Genomic DNA, 25,192 nt, shown 5'->3' with positions numbered 1-25,192 from the left:
GTGGTTCAGAATTCGGATTTTTAGCGTTACGTAATTTGTGCACGACGCCTGAGGACATCGACAAGACAACATCGTTACTGAACGAGCTGAACGGCGAGGGATCGAGGGATTCATTACCTGGCCTGACCTGACCTGAAATGCAATCAGTTTGTTTTAACTGTGAGGGAGCGCAGAAAAGCCGATGCTGATACTCTCGTGACCAAGAGAGTATCAGCATCGAAATACGGTTCCTCGGGAAGACATAGAAGCAACCGCCACACACACATACACGTGCGCAACTTTTTTCGTTTGCTGGTTATCGAGAGGAAACCTGGAAAGAAATGATCGTTGCTGAAAAATAATCTGCCAGTTCCCCTTGGAATTGAAAATTACATTCAAGCGAGTTTATTTTAATGTTTTCTATCCATATAATACTGCGGCCACATACATTTGGTTTTGTGATTTGTCAATCAAGTGCAGTTAGCAGGAAAGCTTCTGAAGATTATTCTTCAGAACAAGGTTTTTTGTATCCAATATTGGATGCATAAAACCTTGAGTCTCCAACGTAACACTCTCGTTTTTGAAGTCACCCAAATATTTATTTATTTATTCATTCAGGATGGATTTAGATTCAACTTCAAACAAATGATCTCTAAATCAACGATAGTCCTACGTCACCCTTGCGGTTATACCATAGATATAACCCACTTCCTGTTTTTTTTTCCTCGTGACGATTACAATCATTTATCTGAATTCATCAATAGTCTGTGAGATGTAACGGAGATATGCTTTAGTACACACAAGTTCTTTGCAGGGATAACCAAATCTCACCACACCTAACCTTCACGCGGGGTTCACTTCTCGTCTCTCCTCGGCCGAAACAAGATTAATGGAGAGTTTCCCCGGAAAAGTTGTTGTAGATTAGTTGAGGACGAAGATTAGAAGCGAATATTTACCTGCAAGAAAGAAGAGACAGGAAAATGACTTCATTAGCGAAAATTAATTAACAAGTTCGTGTCGTGGATATGCCCTAAGTGATAGTTTAGGGGGACGAAAGCGGAGGGAATAATTTCCACTGTGGCGCTTTGAATACAGACCAGGGCAGGTTCAAATCGGTCACGCATACCATCCTCTGACCGGCGATGACAAGACCCAAATAAGTTTGCAATAATTAAATTAACACGTCTTCTTTTTGCTCGTTTCTTTCCCCTCCGCAGATAGACAGAGTGTTGGTGACGGACTGTGACGCGTTTCCGTCGTAATTGGAGCGGGGAGAGACCGGGATGAGCTGAGACGACGACGGGGTACCGAATACATTCGAGAGTCAACTGACCAACGACGCTCAAGTGAGACCCATTAGGAGAATTCCCCAGATATAGCACTCCCGAGGAAATGCTATAACGCAGAAGATCTTCGACGATAATATTTATTAGTCACGTTATGTTAATTAAAATGGCACCCTGAGAGAGCTGTTTGTGGGAGTGATTAAGAACCCAGCCGAAGTGAGAATTGAGTTTTATTCTTAAACCGTAAGAGTGCGGAAAAAAAATGTTCAGTGTCGTTTTGTATATCCACTGCTTATCGCTTATCGTGGCCGGAGTCTCATCACAAGATCCCCAGCCTAGTCTAAGCCCCCCGACACCGCCGACTCCCCCATCCCAATCGGAGCGACAGTTTCGAGTGGTCTACGAGTGGAATGTGCTGGATTTTGCGTACGCCACCGAGGATGACCGTGCCCGAGCGCTTTACCACGGAGATTACGTCCCCACGAATGTGCTAATCTCGGACTGTAAGCCGTATGCGAACCGTCTGTATGTATCCATCCCCCGAATGCTGGCCGGTGTTCCGGCCACGCTTGGGTATTTCGTTCGACCGGAGAATAACGGACGAACGGATCCGGAGATTGTTCCGTACCCATCGTGGGAAATGAATCGCCGCGGGAACTGTTCGGCACTGCAGTTTGTCCAAGGGCTCGCCATCGATAAGTACGGAATCATGTGGGTTGTCGATTCCGGTCGAACCGAGACTCTGCAGAGAGGTGAGTGATATAATATACTTAATCGATGAAATAGTTAGTAGAATATGTGTAGAATATCTAGCGATATAGTAAGAATAGTAAAATTATCGCTTTCCAGTCATGTTATCAGTTTTCATTTTACCGAGGTCTGACGTTCAAATTGTACTTGCCTCCAAATAATAGGAGTACCGATAAGTTTCTTCGTTTTTATTATCAAAAATTAATGCTTTATTCTGCAAAAATGGTTACAAATTCAACATTCAAAGTGTTGCTCATCGCTAGTCACAACTTTTTCACATCTTTTTGGCAATTCAAGGATCCTTTTGCGGAAATAATCGGTCGGTTTGTCGGCTAACCACGAATCGATCAAATTTTTGAATTCATCAAAATTGGAGAAGTACTGGTCAACCTGGCCATGTTGCATCGATCGAAAAAGGTAGTAATCGGACGGAACAATGTCTGGAGAATACGGCGGGTGGGATAGGAACTCCCATTTCAGCGTTTCCAAGTATGTTTAGACTGGTTTCGCGACACGCGACCGAACTTTGCCGTGCTGCAAAATAACTTTATCGTGTCTTTGATCGTATTGTGGCCGTTTTTCCTCCAGTGCACGGCTCAAACGCATCAATTTTCGTCGGTAGAGGTTCCCCGTAATGGTTTCATTTGGTTTTAGCAGCTCATAGTACACCACACCCAGTTGGTGTGGATGCATGGCCGGGGTTTCCATAGGTTGCCCGACGTTTAGGATTGTCGTAATGGACCCACTTTTCATCGTCAGTAACGATTCGATGCAAAAAAAAACCTTTCTATTATACCGTTGGAGCAGTTGAGAAAACGGTGTTCCACGTCTCGTGGCTTCATTCGGATCGTTCCCATTGCTTTTAAACGACGGATATGGTTTGCTGAGCTACTCCAAGTATATCTGCAAGTTATTGATGTTTTTTTTTGTGACGGATCTTGATCGAGTAAAGCCTCCAATTCTTCATCTTCAAACTTTTTTGGCGGTCCGGAACGTTCTTCTTCTTCCAAGTCAAAATTACCACTTTTAAACCGTGCAAACCACGTCTGACACGTTCGGTCAGTTGGTGTATGGTCACCATGAACTTCCACCAAAATGCGATGACTTTCTGCAGTTTTTTTTTCATATTGAAGTAATGAAGTAACACTCCCCGCCAGGTATGGACAACATCGCATCGAAATTAATTCAACCACATTCATTCACAGATAAAGCTCACCCTTCTATTCTTCGTTTATGCCTCACTTTATTTCAGACAGAAAAACATTCACCTATCATCTTCGCAGAGTTCATTCTTGAGTTAAACGGAAAAATAATGTCTCGATTACGCTTATCTATACTCAGAGAATTTTGCATTCTCTCATTTGGAATGACGTTAGATGGTGAGAGAATCAAATTGGAAACTTTTGCTTGAGCCAGCGAGTGTCTCTGTAAAATCATTCGTTTTTCACTCAAATAGCTATAATTGAACCCTCGATCGCGGCAGTAAAATACAGGTAGGTATTTGAAACCGAATTAATTCCTGTGCACTACTGCAATGACATTTTTTGTTTCTAGTATGAAACGATCTAATCCAACGCTAAAAACGATATTAATGCAAGTTATGGTGAGCGGGAAGGTAGATTCATTTGCATTGTCGAAAACAAATGCACTTGAATGCTGACAAGTAAAAAGAGAGAAGACGGGAAAACAAAATCATACATAAACGCAGATTAAGTCTATTTTGACTTACTCGTTATTTTGTTTCGTGCGATCCTCCCAAAGGAGTGTTCGTGCATCGAATGTTGTTTTCCATTCTTTGTTTTGTTATGTTCACTCTCAGTCCCGAATGAAGATGGTCGGAGAGTGAAAAATGATGCATCGTGCAATCCCACGATTGCTTGCAGCATTCTCTTCGCCATGATTATTCCAAGCAGATACAAGAGTGATTTATAATTAGGTGTGGAGAAATGAGCGAATGAACTTTTCCATACTTGCTCCCCGCAAAGACACTCTCGTTGGTACGAAATTCGATATATTCGAAGTGGCAAAAAACTATGTTGTTTACGCTTCAATTTTTTGACATATACTGAAAAAGATGCGCAATGACAGTAACTTTCCAATAAATGTCTGGAAATTTGATTCACTGAAACAATAATCAAGTTACGCCATCTGTTGTAAAACCGAATAAACTTACCGGTACACCCAATATTTCAATCAGATTACATTTCCAGCATCATTAAATAATTCTTATGGCGTTAATAATTCACGCCTAACTTTTCATCGAAACAGATAGGCCCTATTGAATAGTTATGCGTAAATATATTTTTCGATCACAGCTGGTACAATCCACAAAAAAATCCAATCTACTATGTCATATTTATTCATCATATTACTCTCTGTCGTTTGATTTTTGGAGTTCCATTTTTCATGAATAACTGCGTGCTAGTCAAGTCCTTTCGTTTGATACCCATATTTATGGGGTTCTGAGAGAATGTGTAATCCACCATTTTGTAGCGGCCGCCATCTTGGATTTACATTTTTCATAAATTAATGTGTTCTACTAGTCAAGCCCTTTCATTTGATACCCATATTGATAGGATTTTGAGAATATATATATGGCGCCATCTTGAAGTGGCCATCTTGTGAAATTACAATTAAGAATTAAGAAAAAAAACTTTTGTACCAAACTTGTTTCCATTTAGTCCCGCTACTTATGACGCACCCGTTAATAAGTTCTATAATAATTAATAAATAATTTCTCTCAAAGAATTGCAAAGAAACGAGATATCCACTACAACATGGCGCAGCTTGGTCGTAACCACCCGAATGGGTTTTTTGAACTGATTGAGAACTAAACATGACCTACGAATTAGAAACTGATTGTAATTCATGTTAAATTGGCGTTAATTTTGTGAAGGAGAGAGAGTTTTTCCATCTTTTTTTTTATTCTTTATTATAGAGACTGGTTCATCTCTTATTTTTCCATCTGGTTCTATAGTTATGAAACACTGGAATTTTTCAGTTTTTCAAATGTTTCGCGCTTGAACACAACAATAAAGTTGACATGGCCAGTCTTATAAATGAAGATAGTTATTGTACTCTACATACTTCAATTCAACCGACTTCTGACCTATCTCTGGAAACTCAGAAAAAATTAGTGGTTCTATAGTTGTGAAACGCATGTATACTGCTGTTCTACGCATAGTTGTCCCATGTTCCAAAATCAGCAACTGAGAAAAGCGCATTCAAAGTTTTCTAGCATATTTGTCTACCAGAAGCTTTAAGCATTTCTGTTTAGCAATACACTGGGTTTGTTTAAAAGCAGAAAACTATTGTTTAATAAAATGTGAAAAAAATCCCCTCATTTGAATCAATCAATCTTGGTTAAGGGCTTAAAACTTCATGGTGGGACAGTTATGCTTAGAATATCAACATGGGACAATTGAACTTGATGTTGTTTTTTTGGAATACTGGGAACAAACAATAAGTTTTTCTGTGTTTTCCGAAAGATTATGCATAACAAACATCGTTTTATGAAGAAGGGAGTGATCTAAAATACTTTGCAGAATATAAAACTGATTGTAATTATGCATTCGCTTACGCATCTACAAAAAATACATGGAGGGACAGTTATGAATAGAATATCAACATGAGACAATTGAACTTGATGTTGTTTTTGTTAAAGCTGGGAACAAACTATAATTTTTTTTTGTGTTTTTCCGGAAGATTACGCATAGAAACATCGTTCTATGAAGAAAATTGAAAATTGTCAAAAACTAACATGGGACAACTATGCGTAGAACGGCAGTATAATTGTGTCTATTTAACGAGTATGTGGAAGTATGTTGTCCAACATCTACACGAGCTGGTGGTGGTGCCCGCTTGTTTGTACACCAGTGCTTTCACCATTCATTCAAATTTGAATGAACGAACAGTAAAACAGTTCAGCTGCTCTGAAACTCTCACACTAACACACCGAGCAACTGATGTTTGCGCTGAAGATGCCACGCGAGGGAAAAGAGCGAGAACGAATGTTTCCATGCGTATGTGCTGAAGAACTTGTACTCATAACGTTAAACAGCTGTGAGAATTTTCGGAGAGAGTCTAGCAATACTCTCTTGTCCTCTGAACGTAGCCTGTAAGCTGTATAATTGGTTCGGTAGCATATGAGATTCACGGGCCGGTTTGCCGTTGAATCATTCAGATTCAGAGATGGTTACTGAGTCTGAATGCAGATATTTTTCTCTGTCCTATCAAGCGCATTCCATTTGAGCCAGCTAGAACTAATATGTTAGAACTACATGCAACCCGTGGGTCGTTTCTTTAAGTTGTGCGTTCGCTAAATGTGCCTATTTTAAATGGCTCTTAAACAGGGCGTGCGTTGACTAGGCTGCAGCCCATTTGTATATCAATAATAGGCGTCATATTCAATTCGTTCTTTTGATTTCGCTGTTCTGCAGCTCACTAAGCGAGTGGATTTCGCTAATTGGATTGAATTTCCAGCCTAGTTAGCGAACGAGTATTGCACTACGACATTTTTTTTAACCATGGTGTTTCATCATAGGCTGTGAATTTACATAAAGGTAATATGATGCTCCCACTTTCTTTCCTTTGTAGTGTTTATCACTTTTTGTTTAACCGTTTGAGTACGGAGCCATTTTTTTGAGCATGCAGATGAGCTTGGTTATATTTATATGAATTGAAGGATTGGTGCAGAAAAATTCTTAAATCCACCGAAAAATGTATGAGTAATTAGCGTTAGAATTAAGATTTGTTCAATTTGTACACCCAATGTAAACACGTTGAGCCCAGCGTCGGTCCCTGGGGGATTGACAGTTACAAAATAAGAAAATAAAAATACATCTGGTTTGTTTTCGGATGTTTTACAAAATGTGACTACTTTCTAGTCGAATCCCTGACTAATTTCTATTTATACAATAAGTATCTTCGGGAGCTGGGACCGACACTGATATTGTGAAAATGCTCTTGATACAGGCTGAATGGAATGCTCAGCAAGAACAATTCGGGGCTCAACGTGTTAAAAAGTGCCAAGTCTAAAATGTTAACATAAAACGAGAGGAGCGCTAACGCGGTCCACGTCCCAAAACGCTACATGGTTGGCCCCTCATTCTTAAACATTCCTATAGAAATTTCGCCGTCTCAACGTAGTGTTACTTGCGTCATTTTTTTTATCAATACTTGAAATTTCTATGCCAAATAACATGCCTTGAAAGCATTCTGAGTGGTAAGCTCTAGAACACGCATGACCACAGTGCAAATCGAAGGAAATTTCTTTGACGAAAAATTTCTCCGACCAGAACGGGAATTCAACCCGAACCCCCGGCTTGTTAGGTGTGACGCTAACCACTCGACCACGGGTTGGTTCCTCTGAGTATTGAATTTTTCTTTTAGTTGCCATTTTTATCAAATTCCACTAAACGCATAGTCCAAACACGTGTCCAACGTTGAATTTTAATATAGAAGAATAAGAAAGTAACTCAAGCAATGTAATCTACTGACAGAGCACAAGTAAACTTGCTTTCCGCGATAAGAGAAAAATGCTTCCGTTCAATTATCTATCCGTGCACCACACATCATGCTTTCATGCACCACAGCTCACCCGATGCCCGCTAAAAGAGCACATGCGACTACATTCTGTTTACAGCTGAGAGTGGATGACGTCCACTAAAAGGTATTACACGAAGAGAAGAGAGAATGAGCATTGAATGTTCCCCCTCCACGTTTAGCATTCAAACTTCGAATGTTGATGGTTCACCGACGTTGGTGGTAGTGAATCAAGGCAGTTCGCCCGGCATCACGGTGTTGGATGGTTCAAAAGGAGTATTGTTCATGAATGAGTAAACAAATGAATGGCATTGGTTCATATTCAGTTCATTCAATATCCAAGCACTGTTGTACACCAATCGACCACTCTTGATGTATTGGTTAATGAAGAGTTTTCAGAAGGTAGTGCAATAGTGATAGCTTTTCGAAGTCAAAAATGAAAATAGAAGTAGTTTATAGACCACCGCATGCAGATTTAGCTGAAAGCATCAATCTCCTAGACAGATTATAAGAATCCTACAATGGGCTGGGGTGTGTACAATCTGTCCAACTTCTATAAGACCACGTGATGATCTTGCTGCTTTGTGTCATTGTAAACAAACAATGCTTCAATTTATATTCTAGTGTGTAGGTATTGGTGACTACCATAGACTGCATGACTTTCATATATGTGTGTTCGAGTGCTGAGCGTAAACGAATGTTTTCGTAGTTTTCAAACTGTCAAGTTTCTATAAGATCAGTTACATTTTCCGTTGTTTTAGTTGTTTTGATCAATAAATCTGGAAAATGCCGAAGGGGAAAGGGGTGCTCACGGAGAGAGAAGAAAGACAACTCGATGAATTTCACCAAGAAAATGTTGGTATCAGAGAAATTGCTCGTTGGTATGGATGATCCCATCAAGTAGTGCTCAATAATTTAGCTCAAGGATACGGTAAGGAGAAAGCTCCACGTAATTCGAAGCTCTCTGACCGGGACAAGCGGAAAATAGCTAGAACAGATTCGAATATCTCAAAATCGCATGTGCAAATAAAGCAATATTTCAATTTAAATGTTACTCGGGTAACAATTCGTCAAGTTTTGGTGAAAAATCCTCACCTAAAGAGTGCTTTAAAGGTTAAAGCTCCTAATCTTACACCATCTCACATCTTAAGACGTCTAAGTTTTGCTAGAGTTCACATGAACCGACAGTGGGATATGGTATGTGTAAATAACCGGGCTCCGTGGATGACACCATGTGTCTTACCTCTTATGTGGCTGGAACTAGAGACGTCGGTTAATCGTTCTATTAATTCAAATAATCGAATATCTGAAGTTATTTAATTTCATTAATTTTGTATCGAATAATTTGAAATCAAAATATGAATACATCGAATAATTGTCACTGTAATCGCGATTAATGAAAGATGGAATCCTTCTCAAGGTGAACGCATTTTCAGGCTAAGAATTAGGCTATATAATTTTTGTTATCCAACATTTCTTATCCAACCATCTAACATCGACAACCCGATAGACCACGCGACCAGAATGACAACGTGATACGTGATTATTTCAAGAAATAAATATTTGTTCGATTACTCGAATATTGAAAGACTATTATTCGAATGAATCGAATATTGAAAAATTTCCCAACGTTTAATCGATAATCGAATAAATGAAAAATTTAGATATCACTAGCTGGAACAAGAAAGTTTCAGACAGTCTCAGCTCAATAGAGGCAATCCGCTCAATGAAGGTTGATAAACGCTCATCTTATTTCCTAACTAGAATAAGACAACTATTGAGTGTTTTGGTCGAAAAATTATTCAAGATTACCTTAGTATGGGTTCCCTCTCATTGCTCGATTCCGGGGAATGAGAAAGCGGACTCGCTAGCTAAGGTGGGCGCTTTAGAAGGCACACTTTTTGAAAGGCAAATTGCTTATAATGAATTTTTCCACATTCCTCGTCAGTATACGCTCGTAAGTTGGCAGCGCATGTGGAGTGGTGATGAGTTCGGTCGTTGGTTACACACGATTATCCCTAAGGTCTCGACGAGGGCATGGTTCAAGGGATTGAATGTAGGTCGTGATTTCATTCGCGTGATATCTCGGCTTATGTCCAATCACTACAACCTAAACGCGCATCTCTATCGCATTGGGCTCGCAGCAAACAATCTTTGTGATTGTGGCGATGGCTACCACGACATCGAGCATGTTGTCTGGTCGTGTATCCGGTTCCATGCTGCTCGCTCTCAGCTCTCTAGAGCACTGAGAGCACAAGGCAGACAATCGGATATCCCCGTCCGGGATATCTTAGGTAGCCGGGATCCTGATCTTCTGCTTCATCTATACCTGTTCCTCAGAAACGCCGATGTCAACGTTTAATGATGTTTCCTTCGTTGTGTCCCCGTTTCATATCCCTCCTATCCGATCGATAAACTTTTACTTAGTCGCGGCAATACATACACACACTCTTTACAGACACACGGGCCAAAGGTTGTGCAGTCCACTGATCATTCAACAAGAGCCAAAGGTTATACCGCTCATGACAACTCTACACGAGCTGATGATTGCGCCGCCATTCTATCCTGGATTCCTCGAGTCGAGAAAGACGCACCACGCTAGATATGGGGTACAGACTAGGGGGGCGTTGCTGATTAATGGTCAGCTGCATCCCAAAAGGAAGTATCCCGTGTCGGGCACACGTACAGAGCATCGAAGACTGCGACATACCAATTATGAGAACACTTGTAATACTAACCTCGAGTCAACCGCGAGTAATCGGTTACATATTACTAACATAGTCTAAGCAAACATTGTCAAAATATTGAACTCCCGGCCCCGTTAGGCTGACGTCATATGAGCCTTAATAAAATATATATTTTGGATAAAAAAAAAAAAAAAAGAAAGAGGACGATGTTGTGTGTGACGTGCTCAGATGAGCTGTCGAGCAGAGGTGCAAGGTTGCTATGATCGAAGTTTATACGAATGGTGGGATGAACGAGTTTGGCGAGATATTCATAGCTGACAGTGTTGCCAATATGCACTCTGGCGTCCACACAGAATGTTGTGGCAAAGAATGTTTCCAAAAGTATACATTTTGCTATATACCATCACGAAAAGTTCTTCAATGTAATGCAATGTATCTTCACTGATGAAAAAAGTCCAATTTGGATGGTCCTGATGATTTCAACGGTTACTGGCGTGATTTACGAAAGAAGGAGCAGTATTTTTCAACAAGGAATTTTGGCGGAGGCTCGTGCATGGTTTGGGCGGGATTCTGTGCAACCGGAATGTTAAAGATAGATTCCACATCATTCAAGGATTACATACATGTTCGGGAATCCTCTCTTCTATCGTTTTTGCGTGGATATCATCACAAAAAAATCACATTCCAGCAAAACAATGCTACTATACATACCAGCAAGGAAATTAGGCAATGGATTAAGGACCAAAAATTAAATTTTTTGGACTGTCCGGTTCGCTCACCAGACTTGAATCCTATTGAAAATATTAGGGGATCCTTGTACACAGAATCTACACTGAGGGAAAACGGTACACCACGGTTAAAGAGCTCATGGTCGCAATTTCTGAAAAATGGAAAAATATCGAGAAATCCGATCAGCAGAATTTTGTAAATAGTATTCCAACACGATTTTTCAAGGTTATTTGTCGAAATGGCAATGTTTTCAATTATTGATATATAAATCAACCGATCGTTTTTAATTTTTCATTGATAATTGATAATATAAATTTTGAAGTGGTCCTATAGGAACTGGACAGCTGAAATTATCATATTTCTGCACAATAAATAAACAAACAACTCTTTTGAACGAACTTGACGTCAAATATACTTTATTCTAAGCATTCAACAATGTATGAATGAATTTTATTGAAATTCTAATTGTTTGTGCGTGTGCGAAATAGAATCAGAGTGGTCTTATAGAAGTTGGACAGAGTGTAGGTGATCTTTATATAAAAAAGACTCAGACAGCCAGTTTTCGCAAGCCTTTTGAGGCCAACTTAGTATCACCAAGAGCGTTTTGCATGAACCGGAAGAGATGATAGTCACTTGGAGCCAGGTCCTAACTATACGATGGGTGCAATAGGACAACCCATCCGAGCTCCCGTACCTTCTGGCGGGTCATCAAAGATGTGTGAGGCCGAGCGTTGTCCTGGTGGAAAACAACACCATTCCTATTGATAATTTCTGGCCGCTTCTGGTCAATCGCCTGCTTCGAACGGTCAAGCAGCTCACAGCAGAGAACCGAGTTGAGGGTCTGGCCATAATTGAGCAGCTCATAGTGGATGATTCCCTTCCAATCCCACCAAACACACAGCAAAACCTTCCTGGCCGTCAATCCGGGCTTAGCGATGGTTTGGGCCGGCTCACCGCGCTTACCACGACTTTTTTCACTTTAGGTTGTCGTACGTGATCCACTTTTCATCACCAGTAACCATCTTCTTCAAAAATGGGTCGAGTCCGTTCCGTTTCAGCAGTGCATCGCAGACGTTGATTTTTTTGCGTCAACTCGTGTGGCACCCATACATCCAGCTTTTTTTTGGAATCCAATCTTCTGCAAATGGTTTCAAACGGTTTTATGGTCTATACCCAGTTCCTGGCCAATAGAGCGAGTGCTCACTTGCCAGTCTACTTGGATGATTTCAACGATTTTATTGGTTTCCACGACGATTGGCCTACCAGTACGGGGTGTCTTCGACAGCCACTACACCAGAACGAAATCGACCAAACCAACGCTGTGCTGTGCGAATCGTTACAGTATCGGGTCCATAAACTACACGAATGTTTTCGGCCGCCTTCGTTGCAGTTTTACCTCGCAGGTAGCAAAAACATAAAATATGGCGAATTTCTTGCTTGGTGGACTCCATCTTTGACGCGCTATAACTTGAGATTGAAAAGGACAATCATAACACTGTCAAAACGATACTTGTAGCACAGATTGTCGTCTTGAAATAGCCGTACAGTATGACCCGATGCGATAAGTACAACACAAGATATGTTTAAGTGTTGCCATATATTGACAATATACGACATTTTTTTCCCCAACCCAATATAAGTGAAATTATTTTCATCAACATCATTGAGAAACGAAAAAACGTTAAGCGGTCGATTTGAGAGCATCAATAGAGAAACGAACGAATAGAGATGTTAATTTTTTTCTCCCGGGTATTCCATTTCTAAGCCTCAAAACTAATAAAAAATTAAATAACTCAAAAATGCAATTAACATAGTTGTGTAAAGATCTATCGAATGAATACTTACTCTTCGCCAAACAGCAAACAAATCGTTGCAAAATAAAACAAATATAAAAATGCTTTATTCTGATTCCCCATTTGCGTTTTTAAGATTTTCCCCCATTTTTGCTAGCTTCGAAGAATATTCTCATTTTAATCAAATGTAACTATTCAACCGTTCGATACATTTTCAATCTATCTATAGTGAATAAAAGACATTTCGATGAACTTCCTACGACAACTTGTAAACTGCATACCAAATATGTACTTCTGAGTGAAAACTTTGAAATATTCGTTTTTGAGACTTCGAGGTGTCTAAACCTATGAAAAACTAGCTGTTTATTTGATTTTTGTAACGCTAATTTTTCTTTAAAAGCATATGAAAAATTCCGGATGGTACGTATATCTGTTATTGAGATATATTAGGCTGTCAAAAAAGTCCTGCGGTATTTCCGCGAGGTGTCGTTGTAAGCGCGTAGTTCTAGTTGTATTCATTGTATCGAGTCATACTATAGATGGTTGGAAAGGTATTTTTGCGTGCTATAATATAGTCCTTGACAGTGTTTTGTTTGGTTAAGTCGTTCGTGAGTTATAGTGTCGCAAATATGGAGCAAAATAAAGAGAAAATCCGACATATTTTACAGTACTACTATGACAAAGGCAAAAGTGCATCTCAAGCTGTCAATAAAATTTGTGCAGTTTATGGACCCGATACAGTTTCCATTTCCACCGCACAACGATGGTTTCAACGTTTTCGTTCTGGTGTAGAGGTCGTCGAAGATGCGCCACGCTCCGGAAGGCCTGTCGTCGAAAATTGCGACAAAATCGCTGAATTAGCCGAGGAAGACCGGCATAGTAGCAGCCGTAGCATCGGCCAAGAGCTGGGGATAAGTCATCAAACCGTTATTAATCATTTGAAAAAGCTTGGATTCACAAAGAAGCTCGATGTATGGGTGCCACACACGTTGACGCAAAAAAACATCTTTGACCGTATCGACGCATGTGAATCGCTGCTGAATCGCAACAAAATCGACCCGTTTCTGAAGCGGATGGTGACTGGCGATGAAAAGTGGGTCACTTACGACAACGTGAAGCGCAAACGGTCGTGTTCGAAGCGCGGTGAGCCGGCCCAAACCATCTCCAAGCCCTCATTAACGGCCAGGAAGGTTCTGCTGTGTGTTTGGTGGGATTGTCAAGGAATAATCTATTATGAGCTGCTTCCCTATGGCCAAACGCTCAATTCGGACCTGTACTGCCAACAACTGGACCGCTTGAAGGTAGCACTCATGAAGAGGAGGCCATCTTTGATAAACAGAGGCCGCATTGTCTTCCATCAGGACAACGCCAGGCCACACACTTCTTTGGTGACGCGTCAGAAGCTCCAGGAGCTCGGATGGGAGGTTCTTTTGCATCCGCCGTAAAGTCCGGACCTTGCAGTGACTACCACCTATTTTTGTCCATGGCGAACGAGCTAGGTAGTCAGAAGTTAGCCACAAAAGAGGCCTGTAAAAATTGGCTATCCGAGTTTTTTTTTGCCAATAAGGCATCTCGTTGGGAACAAGTCATCGAACAAAACGGCGCATATTTGACTTAAAACAGATGATTGTAACTAATTTTATGAACAAATGAAAATTTAAAAAAAATACCGCAGTACTTTTTTGACAGCCTAATATTTTCATTGGATAGAACATATGCCTTAAAATTCGGAGGAGATTTTTTTTCTCTATTATAGTGACTTTCAACACATATTCGGTTGGTTCGTCACTATTACTTCCATTTTTGGAAGAATGGCGGGAGTGAGAATTGAACTCGTGATCTCTGCGTGAGAGGTATGGATGTTACCATTACGCCAGATCGCCTCCACGCTCCGAGGAGATGTGATTATAATGTTTATTGATATTATATGTCAGATTCTATTTACCATATAAGACAGCCTTCCAAATTAATTTGCATGTGTGTTGATTGCTTTTGCTGTACCCGTTGAGCATTTTAACATTTAGCATTCAGAATTTTAGCAATTCGTCATCGTCAAAAAATGATAAACAGTTTTCTTGACTATTCGTTCATTCCATCGAGAGTAATTTTCATATTATTGTTGCTTCAAGTCGACGATTGATCATTTATGTGATGAAACCAAAAAAAAGGTTTAAAAAGCTAAGTTCACGTCTAGATTGGCAGGGACACTCTGAAACGCAACTAATGCATTTGATTCGGCATTTTTTCCCCGTATTCGCTAAGTAGATAGGCGTCATTCAAGATAAAATAAAGGGCAACAGAGCCAATCCACACAGAAGTATTTTTATCATTCCAATCAAAACAGACGCACCCCAGGTGGCTTTTGGAATTCGTTGTGCTTTACAGCGAATGGGATTCGTTCAAGCGAGCCAGCTTCGCAATAAGTTCGATTCTCGAAAATCATGTTCATGCTAATCAGTTCACGCCAATTAATCATCGCAGACACGCCGAGCGACCACAAATTCTCACAGTTATTACCGATGGTTCATCAACTTCTGATTACGTCAAGTAATCATGGGGCTCTAATCGTGATTGATTGAGTGGCTTGTGTAGTGCAGGCTGAGAACAAAATGACGCCTTAGCTCACTTAAGCTGCCGGAGGCAGTAGTTTATTGCGAGCAAATGATTTCGCTCTCGGTGACTCATTTGCATTTTTAATTATCGTTGCATGTTCAGTACAAAGCGTATAATAAATTTTCATTTCATCATTCCCAGGTGACAACCACGTGATATGTCCCCCGAAAATCCTCCTGCTGGATCTGAAGCGCAACGGAACCGTTGTGCTACGCCACGACTTCCCCCAGGATGTCGTTCCCACCGGTTCCAACTATCTGAACAAAATCGTCGTAGACGATGCCTTCGGAGGGTTCGCTTACATCACCGACAACAGTGGCGCCGATCCGGGAATCGTGGTATACTCGCGTCGACTGAACCGATCGTGGAAGGTCCGCGAGAACAACTCAATGCGGGCTGCGCACAACGCCGTCCGGTTCGCCATCAACGGTACGGAGTTGAACTTCTCCATTCACATCGATGGAATCGCACTGGGACCGTACTACAATCCGCACATTCAGAACGATATCGACCCCCAGGTCGATCCATTGATCGCTAACCAGAACTACGAACGTAACGTCTACTACAGTCCACTGTCAAGCTACCATCTGTATTCGTTGCCAGCTTCGCTGTTGCGTGATCCGGAGTTTATTTTGAAGGCGACTCCCAGGGATATTTTGGAGTCGGTGACCGACTATGGACGCAAGAGCTCCCAAACCGATGGGATGATAATGGACAATCAGGGTCTGCTGTACTACGGACTGCTGGGAGATCATGCCATCGCTAGGTGGGACTCGTATAGGCCATTCTCGGCGAAAAACCAGGTCGTCATTGCAAGGGACAAAACCCACATTCAGTGGATCGATGGGATGGGATTCGATCACGAGGGTTACCTGTACGTGTTGGTCAACCGGTTGCACAATTTCGTCGCCGGGAAGTTGCATCCAGACGAGGTCAACTTCCGTATTCTGCGATCGAAAACCGGAGCATACGGGTACGTGCATACGCCGGACAATGTTTTCAACAACGATGTGAGGTACAAGTATGACGGGGAAGTTGATAACAGTCTGCTGCATTATGGTGTGTCATCTACAACCCCGATTTCGAGTCGGTTGGAAACAGCCGGAGTTTTTGGCAGTGTAAGAGGTTCGGCTGATACACGAATTGTTAACTTTGTAGCGCTTGCACTGTGTAGTCTAGTGGCGATGCTCGTGGCGGCTTGAAGTCGTTTGTGTCGTTGAGGTTAATTGCTGATTTCAGTTACCGAACAGTATCTTAATTAAATGTTAAGCCAAAAATCTAATTGTAAATAATCGATAATACGAATGTAAATAATCCTTCCGATACGAAATGTTATTGTTTTGCAGTTGAGAATAAAGTTGATTAATCGATTTGATTGTATTACGCTCTCCAGTTTTCCACCTGCAATCTGGCGTTCCATCTGTTTAAACACACCAATCCATTTGTCGTCGCCCTTTTGCTCCCTAATTCAATGCAAACTGTCTGCGAACGCTGCTCAGGTACTCAGGTAATATAAACAGGGCAATAATTTCATAATTTGCACGCCTCAATGGCAAAACACGATCCTTTGTGAGACTTCTTCGCAATCGCAGCCAGAGGAAGAAAGATGATTGCGCAAAATGTTCAAACAATTAGAATAAAGGTCCCTGGCTCTGTTGAACCCTCCTCCTTGGGCTGCCCTATGCAGACGACCGAAGAAGTTGAACCCCGTTTTTCTCTCGTGTCATCCTTTTCTGTTTGGGGTTGGCCAATCGAATTGGCCAGAGCACCATTCAGACGGGAGGATGTAAATATTGCCGGGGCGAACGAGAAGGCACACTTTTTAAGCTTCTTATCGCTCGGGATGGGACTTTCCGAGCGCGTCTCGACAGAACAGAAGGCATATTTAACCGGCGGCGATAAGCATTTTATGAGATGCTCCGGCGGAGAGAACAAATCCCTCATGGCTTGTTTTATCATTAGGCTGCGAGATTGCTGCGAAACGTTCGTGAACAGTTTTATTTTTCAAACCATACACTTTCCACTCCCTCCTCAATACTCTTTAGGTTCCGTCAATAAGGATCGTGGGACGGGACGCGTCGCGCGTGTCAATTGGACTTTGCTTATAATTTCCGATGTCACGTTGTGACACTTTGGCTGATGTCTACCTGGCAAACTAAAAAAAATCACCCCGAGTTGGGCTTCGCGCTTAACGAAAATTGGGATAATTTTACGAGTCTATCAACCGAAAACATTGAATGGAAGTCGTTCATCCTTTTTTTGCTTTGTTTTTTTATGACTTTCTGCCGCCATGATGCCCATATTTGTCTGCCCTGATGGCCGACGGATCCATGGCCGGCAATATAATCACCCCTAATATCGAAGCTATCGGGGTAGGAAAGCGGGACAATGACTCGCTTCCGGAAATTTTCCTTTCACGGACGGATGCTTCGTATTTGGTCCATTAAACGCCCGGAGCCTTCGATGAAAGGGTATTTACTACACGGAATGACGTCTTCTAATGAGGGAAGGCACACAAAGGATCCTAAATGGCGATGGTTGTCTTCGGGGCGGGTTGGAATGGGAAGCTCTGAAGACAGTATGTCCGCCGCTGTATCAGCCATCGGAAAGAGTTGAGCTGTTGAGCACATCTCACGAGCATGCTTTACATGAGTTCATGCTCTTTTTATTCATCTCTAAGGAATCAAGATGAATCTTTGGGAATGTGTGGTTCCTGTGTTAAATGATCAGAAAATGGAAACTGAAAAAAAGAATACTGACGATTAGATGAGCTTTCTCAAATGTTCATAGACGCACGCATTACCCAGAACAAGTGGATGGTTGCTCGAATAACTGAATAATAATAATCAGCAACATTCGAAAAATGTTATGGCGAAACCAATAATGCCACTAATCCAATAATATCATATATCGGAAACCATTATGTTTTCTACCAGTTATTTCGAGTTGCTATTTATAGTCCAGGATTCGGTTTATTATTTGGATACGGATAACACCACCTCACAATGATTGTATGTTCTGATAAATGTGTTAAACAGAGCGTCGAAGGGTGAAAAAAATATTTCGTCGTCATTGTGTGCACAAGAAGTGTATTTTAGATCATTAATGCTTACCCACATTGAATAGATATAATTTGAATGTGCTCCTCTTTCCTAAATATTTGATACAACATAGAAAGGGGCTAGCGTTTGTGTTCACGATTTCTTACGGCATTGCATGTCAAATAGGTATCACTCGCACGTCAGAAAATAGACACATGTGGATAAATATAAGTTATTATACTCAAAAAAAGAAACCAAAAAAACTATTGCCGATAAGGGAACAAGGAGAAGTTTATCCACAGGATAATTTCACCTCTGCTGTGAATGAAACATTTTACGAGAATGTCTTTTCAAAGTATATAGTTAGTTTCTACGCAACGATTTCCTACAAACAGTGGAAATTACACTAGTTATACTAATTTATACTGACTGTTTGAAGGAAATCGTTGCCCCGTAGGATTAGTAGAAAATGAAAATATTATCCATCCGACACGTACAGTGAAGCCAATATTATAAAGAGCCTGGCCGGGTAAGGGAGTAAAAAGTGCCCCCAAACCAAATCGCCAGCTGTATGGCAAATATTGTATAGGATATTAAATAAGAAATTTTGGCGGTTTATTTGAATCCCTATGTGTTTTAACATAGAATCTATAGTGAAAAACGTACTTTTTCGTTTATTTCACGCCATCCTTAAAAGCTTCGAGACAAAAATTTAAAAAAAAACTGAATGTGCATCTTACTACGGTGTATCGAGAAAAATTATCAAAACAAAATTTCATCAAAAATTTTAGCACTAAAAAAATATTGAAATTTAGAAAAAAAAATTTTTTGGGGTTTAGAGATTCAGTACTACTCTAATTCATATTTAAATGTGTTTCTACGGCTTTTCTAGATATGGGTGTTTTTTTAAGATTTTTTTTAGTGTTGCGCGGAACATTTTTTTAATATATCCAAAGAGTCTGGCTGGGTAAAGGAGTAAAAAGTCCCCCAAACCAAATCGCCAGCTGTATGGCAAATATTGTATAGGATATTAAATAACAAATTTTGGCGGTGTATTTGAATCCCTATGTGGTTTAACACAGAATCTATAGTGAAAAACGTACTTTTTCGTTTATTTCACGCCATCCTCAAAAGCTTCGAGATAAAAATTTGAAAAAATCACTGAATGTGCATCTTACTACGGTGTATCAAGAAAAATTATGAAAAAAAAAATCATCAAAAAATTTTAGTACTAAAAAAATATTGAGATTTTGTTTTTTTTGTGGAATTTAGAGATTCAGTACTACTCTAAATCATATTTAAATGTGTTCCTGCGGCTTTTCTAGATTGATAATTATCTTCAAACTATTTTTTCATCAAAAAATCTAACTTTATTTTTTTCTCACAGAGATCTCTCGTACTGCTGACTCCTTTGAATTTGGTAAACCATCTTAATCCAATGTAAAGATAATCTCATATATTTTAAGATACAAGAAAAAAAATTGTACAGCGCAATGCTCTAAATATACCGACAAAATTTAGGCATATGAAACATAAAATTTATAAAATATTAGAGCAGTAATGGGTCTCTTAATTGAAAATAAATGAAAAATGCCCAAAGGCCAAAGAAAAAACTTTTTTTCGCGCAGTCCTCTTAAAAATTCAAGAAAAAAAAATACAAATGAAACACAAATTTCTGCATAACTCGAGAATGAATCACGTAAATGATTTGGCATGTGGAGGTTTTAGGGGGCAAAAATGTTTCTATGGTGGTTAGACACTCCATCCCCCCTCTCTGAGGGGGGGGGGGGCGGTTTGTCTGCCATACAAATCAAACAGAAAATTTTCAATATTATTTTTTAGTACTAAAATTTTTCATGAAATGTTTTTTGATAATTTTTCTTGATACACCGTAGTAAGATGCACATTCAGAATTTTTTTTTTCAAATTTTGATCTCGAATCTTTTCAGGATGGCGTGAAATAAACGAAGAAGTACGTTTTTCACTATATATCCTATGTTAAACTATATAGGGGTTCAAATAAACCGTCAAAATTTCTTATTTAATATCCTATACAATATTTGCCATACAGCTAGTGATTTGGTTTGGGAGCATTTTTTACTCCCTTACCCGGCCAGGCCCTTTGCTTAGCGATTGGACTACTCTAAAGCTCGAGTCATTTCATATATGGACGCACTGTTTAGTTTACTGCAGCGCTCCTAGTGGTCGGATTTATAATGTTTTGACAGCAGTTTGAAATGTTTCCTGCTTCCTGTCAATGAAATTGGCTAAATCGACCGTATGCAGCGTTCTCAAACATAGTAAGAACTGTAGTGGAGCTATGAATCGGAAGCTGCATTTGAAGGTGTTGAGAATGATTAGGGCTATTGGATTATGATATAGCCATGAAATTCAGTGCCAGCCAAAGCACCATTAGAAAGATTCGTATTTGAGTAAGATTTCTTTTCGGGTCAATAAGCAACCAAACAGGACACTGAAATGGAATCTTGTGGCCAAAAGACGTGCCCGAAAGTTGTACAATGAGATTCTTACGAAGTACGAAGGATGTATTCTCATGGACAACGAAACGTACGTGAAAATGGATAATGAGCAGCTTCACCGACAAAAGTTCTACAAAGACACTAGTCGAAGTGATGTCTCTAACAAGTTCAAATACGTTTTGCCGATAAATTCACATGTGTACCAAAATTCACAAGCAGGAGTGCCTAAAAAACGTAATCTTTTGCACATTAGAGTAGTGCGGGGCATAGGTGCGCATTGGCCATTTTGGAGCAAACGAGCATAAACTTTCGACAACAGTGTAGTCGTTTGATGCATTATTACACCAGCAGCTCACACATATAAAAAGAGATACATTTCATGAAAGTGACAAAAAGGTATGAAGTAAAAAGAGTTTTGCGATGTTTTGATCTATTTTTTTAAATTTTGGAGATGACGATTAACTTACCTAAGATAACTGGAAGGTTCGAAACTACACTGTCAAGGAAACCTTCATTTTATAGTAGATGATAGTGCGTATTCATTTTTGTGAAAAAGTTCAAGAGTTTTTTTTTAAATTCGATTAGTTCAAAAATTGCTTGTGGGGCAAAGGTGCGCAGTGGCTGTGGGGGAAAATTCGCATCAGCGTTTTGTTTTCAATCAAATTTTTAACGGGACCCGCAAGAAGAAAACTGATTAGAAGAAATGCACTCCAGAAATGCTCGAAGCGTCGGATTTCGGCAGACCTCGGTATTTCTGAATCAGCTCTGAGGAAGAAGCTTATATCAGTGAGTGATTTATGATTTAAATTTGACATTGATTGACATTTTTATTTCTTCAGGGATGTACCAGCCAGCACCTAGGGCGGTTCAGACAAGTGTTCACGAGTGACCAGTCTGAGGATCTGGCGAACCACTGCAGAGTACTGGACAAAGCTTCCCCCTTTAGAAGCAAACCATCCATCAAGCAGTTTTTCACATTTTCGTGAGAATTGAATCGCTCCTTTTTGGTACTCTGGTTGTCTCTTACCCAAAGCTCGATTTAACTTGATAATTTGTTGTCGGTAGTCTCAGTCTTAACAGTTCCAGCAGCTTTGAGCAGCTCGTTGCAGATCCAACCCTTTCACTTTCACCAAACACAGAAAATTGTCTTCCGTCCTTAGCGATTTGGCCATGCAACCGATATTGATGGTTCCTTTGGACTTACCCAAGATCTTTGACGCTCAGGGTTCTTGAAAAAAAATCCAATTTCCATCGTGGTTATAAAAAAATGGGTTCTTTTTGTACCTGGCGAGCAGAATTTCACATGTGGTTTTTCGATTTTTCTACTGTATTACATTTAGTTCATTTGGAACCCATTTTCAAATCTTCTTTATCTTTCCTATGGTCTTCATATGTGAGCGTTTGAGTGTCATGTCATGTTCGTCCAATAGTGTTCGCAGTTTACTGTCTTCGAATTTGTTCGGAGGTTTTCTACGCTGTTCGTTTCTCATGTCAAAATCATAATTTTATAATTTTTTAAACCACTCTAAGCACTTAGCTTTTTCAAGAATGTGTTTACCGTAAGTTTCAACAAGCATTCGATGCGATTCTGCAGCAGTTTTCTCTGAATGGTAGCGGAAAATCAATACTGACCGCAAATCGTACACAACAATAGACTTGTTCAAAGATCTTCAAACTTATGCTGCAGAATAAGACTTGTTTTGTTTTGAGTTAATGAATTAATGAACATTTTATAGCTTTTTAACCCATATTAGGCCAACCATTCGAAAAATCGATCAGCAACTTTGATAATTTTTCATTGCTTTGGAAAGCAACCATATGCTAATGTTTTGGCATCAAATAATTGCTTAGTTTATTAGCTACTACTTACCATCAATTTCATTCATTTTTGTTAAACTTTATTGGGCAATACATTCGGTTTAAAGCAACTATGTGCGGAAAATACATAACCTCACAAAACCTAACCAAAAACAAAACGTAATAAAATGTAAAAATATGTAAACTTTTCTGCAGAATTACTTTGATAAAAAAAACACACATCGTGATATAAGAGAAAACCCATTTGATTGAACCTCCTACAGGAAATATGTAGGTTTAGGCCAACGTTTTTTTTCGCGATTTCTACAGCTTAGTCGTTAAAGAGTTAATGTTCCCAACAAACAAACATTAGCTGTAATTAAACTAGCCGAATTTCGGCCGAACAATAGCATTGAGTGCTTGATAAAACGATATGCTGAAATATTCGTCGTATTAATGATTATTCAGACCAAATTTAAAATTTTTTTCAGTTTATAACAGGTATTTACCTGGATAATATGCAAGGGAAATGAAACACAATTTTTTGCATAACTCAAGAACTAATCAATTAAATGGGGCCAATATTGTCATGTGGAGGATTTAGAAAGCAAGAAATGTTTTTATTGTGGTACGATACTTCCCCCCTCTTTGAGGGAGGGCTGTCATACAAATGAAACACAATTTTCTACATAACTCGAGAACTAAGCATGGAAACGGAGCCAAATTTGACATATGGAGGGTTTAGGGAGCAAGAATTGTTTGTCATACAAATGAATTTCTGCATAACCCGCAATACTAAACGCGCAAATGGAACCAAATTTAGCATGTGATGGTTTTAAGGGGCAATCAATGTTTCTATGGTGGCTCGACACTCCTCCCCCTCTCTAAAGTTGCGGGAGCTGGCATACAAAAGAAATGAAAATTTCTTTATATCCCGAGAACTAATCAATGTAAGCGCAAAACTCGAGGAAGGAATCGTCCGATTTAAGATGTCATCATTTTATTATATTAGGCTGTCAAAAAAGTCCTGCGGTATTTTTTTTGAATTTTCATTTGTTCATAAAATTAGTTACAATCATCTGTTTTAAGTCAAATATGCGCCGTTTTGTTCGATGACTTGTTCCCAACGAGATGCCAACTTCATAATACCCCTGTTATAGAAGCTCGCTTCCTTATTGGCAAAAAACTCGGATAGCCAATTTTCACAGGCCTCTTTTGTGGCTAACTTCTGACTACCTAGCTCGTTCGCCATGGACAAAAACAGGTGGTAGTCACTTGGTGCAAGGTCCGGACTATACGGCGGATGCAAAAGAACCTCCCATCCGAGCTCCCGGAGCTTCTGACGCGTCACCAAAGAAGTGTGTGGCCTGGCGTTGTCCTGATGGAAGACAATGCGGCCTCTGTTTATCAAAGATGGCCTCTTCTTCATGAGTGCTACCTTCAAGCAGTCCAGTTGTTGACAGTACATACGGTCATACGTCGATACGGTCAAAGATGTTTTTTTGCGTCAACGTGTGTGGCACCCATACATCGAGCTTCTTTGTGAATCCAAGCTTCTTCAAATGATTAATAACGGTTTGATGACTTATCCCCAGCTCTTGGCCGATGCTACGGCTGCTACTATGCCGGTCTTCCTCGGCTAATTCAGCGATTTTCGACGACAGGCCTTCCGGAGCGTGGCGCATCTCCGACCATCGTTGTGCGGTGGAAATGGAAACTGTATCGGGTCCATAAACTGCACAAATTTTATTGGCAGCTTGAGATGCATTTTTACCTTTGTCATAGTAGTACTGTAAAATATGTCGGATTTTCTCTTTATTTTGCTCCATATTTGCGACACTATAACTCACAAACGACTTAACCAAACAAAATGTAAGGGAGAAACATGTTATTCGCAAGTGATTGAAAAATCTTGAACGAGAATTGTGTCCGAAAATAGTTTGATATTATAATGACGAGTTTTGGTAGAAGTACTAGGAAATTTTTAGTAAAAGGACATTGTAAAGGGTCAATTAGCAGATCACCTTTGCGGGTAATTCATCCCCTTGCTATAAACAGTAGAATGAGTTGAAACGTAAATACACTATAGATATACGAATAGAATTACGAATTGAGTGTTCATCAACATTGTTACGATTTCCTTATATCCCATCCTTCTCCTAAAAATATGTCACCCTTCTAAATTCGAGTACACCGCGAGTAATCGGTTTCCCACCTTACTAACCATAGATGTAAGAAAATTGTTTATATATATAGTTTTAAAATTATATTTAAGAATTCGGCTCCTTTAAACTTAAGTAATAACTGTAAAACTAAACGAATTAATAAAACAAAGTAGAAGGTCAATGAACAGTTCTGCGATTAGACTCATGAACGTTCGCTCAGCAAGAAAACATGAATGTTTGAAGGTATTGATAACGAAAAAAAACTATATTGAGCGTAACAAAGTTTGCCGTGTCAGCTAGTATCCTATGAAACTACTGTAAATAATGA

General features: G+C 39.8%; 2 protein-coding genes across 7 annotated transcripts in view; one reads left to right on the top strand and one right to left on the bottom strand.

Annotated features, from left to right (window-relative positions):
• LOC129765354 (protein yellow-like) overlaps window positions 1-16,751 on the top strand; it is a 44,850-nt gene extending 28,099 nt beyond the window's left edge. Inside the window, exons 2-3 of the mRNA XM_055765573.1 lie at window positions 1,197-2,017; window positions 15,523-16,751. Of these exons, the coding sequence (XP_055621548.1) occupies window positions 1,528-2,017; window positions 15,523-16,583 (1,551 nt within the window). The 5' untranslated portion in view covers window positions 1,197-1,527 and the 3' untranslated portion in view covers window positions 16,584-16,751. The remainder of the gene's footprint in view (window positions 1-1,196; window positions 2,018-15,522) is intronic.
• The window catches only part of LOC129765356 (hemicentin-2-like), a 958,618-nt gene that overhangs the window by 449,038 nt on the left and 484,388 nt on the right, over window positions 1-25,192 (bottom strand). The gene's annotated exons all lie outside the window — the stretch shown is intronic.

The sequence above is a fragment of the Toxorhynchites rutilus genome, chromosome 2, assembly GCF_029784135.1.
Source record: "Toxorhynchites rutilus septentrionalis strain SRP chromosome 2, ASM2978413v1, whole genome shotgun sequence".
NCBI lineage: Eukaryota > Metazoa > Arthropoda > Insecta > Diptera > Culicidae > Toxorhynchites > Toxorhynchites rutilus.
The sequence above is the reverse complement of the archived record's forward strand: the minus strand, read 5'-3'. Positions and strand labels throughout refer to the sequence as shown.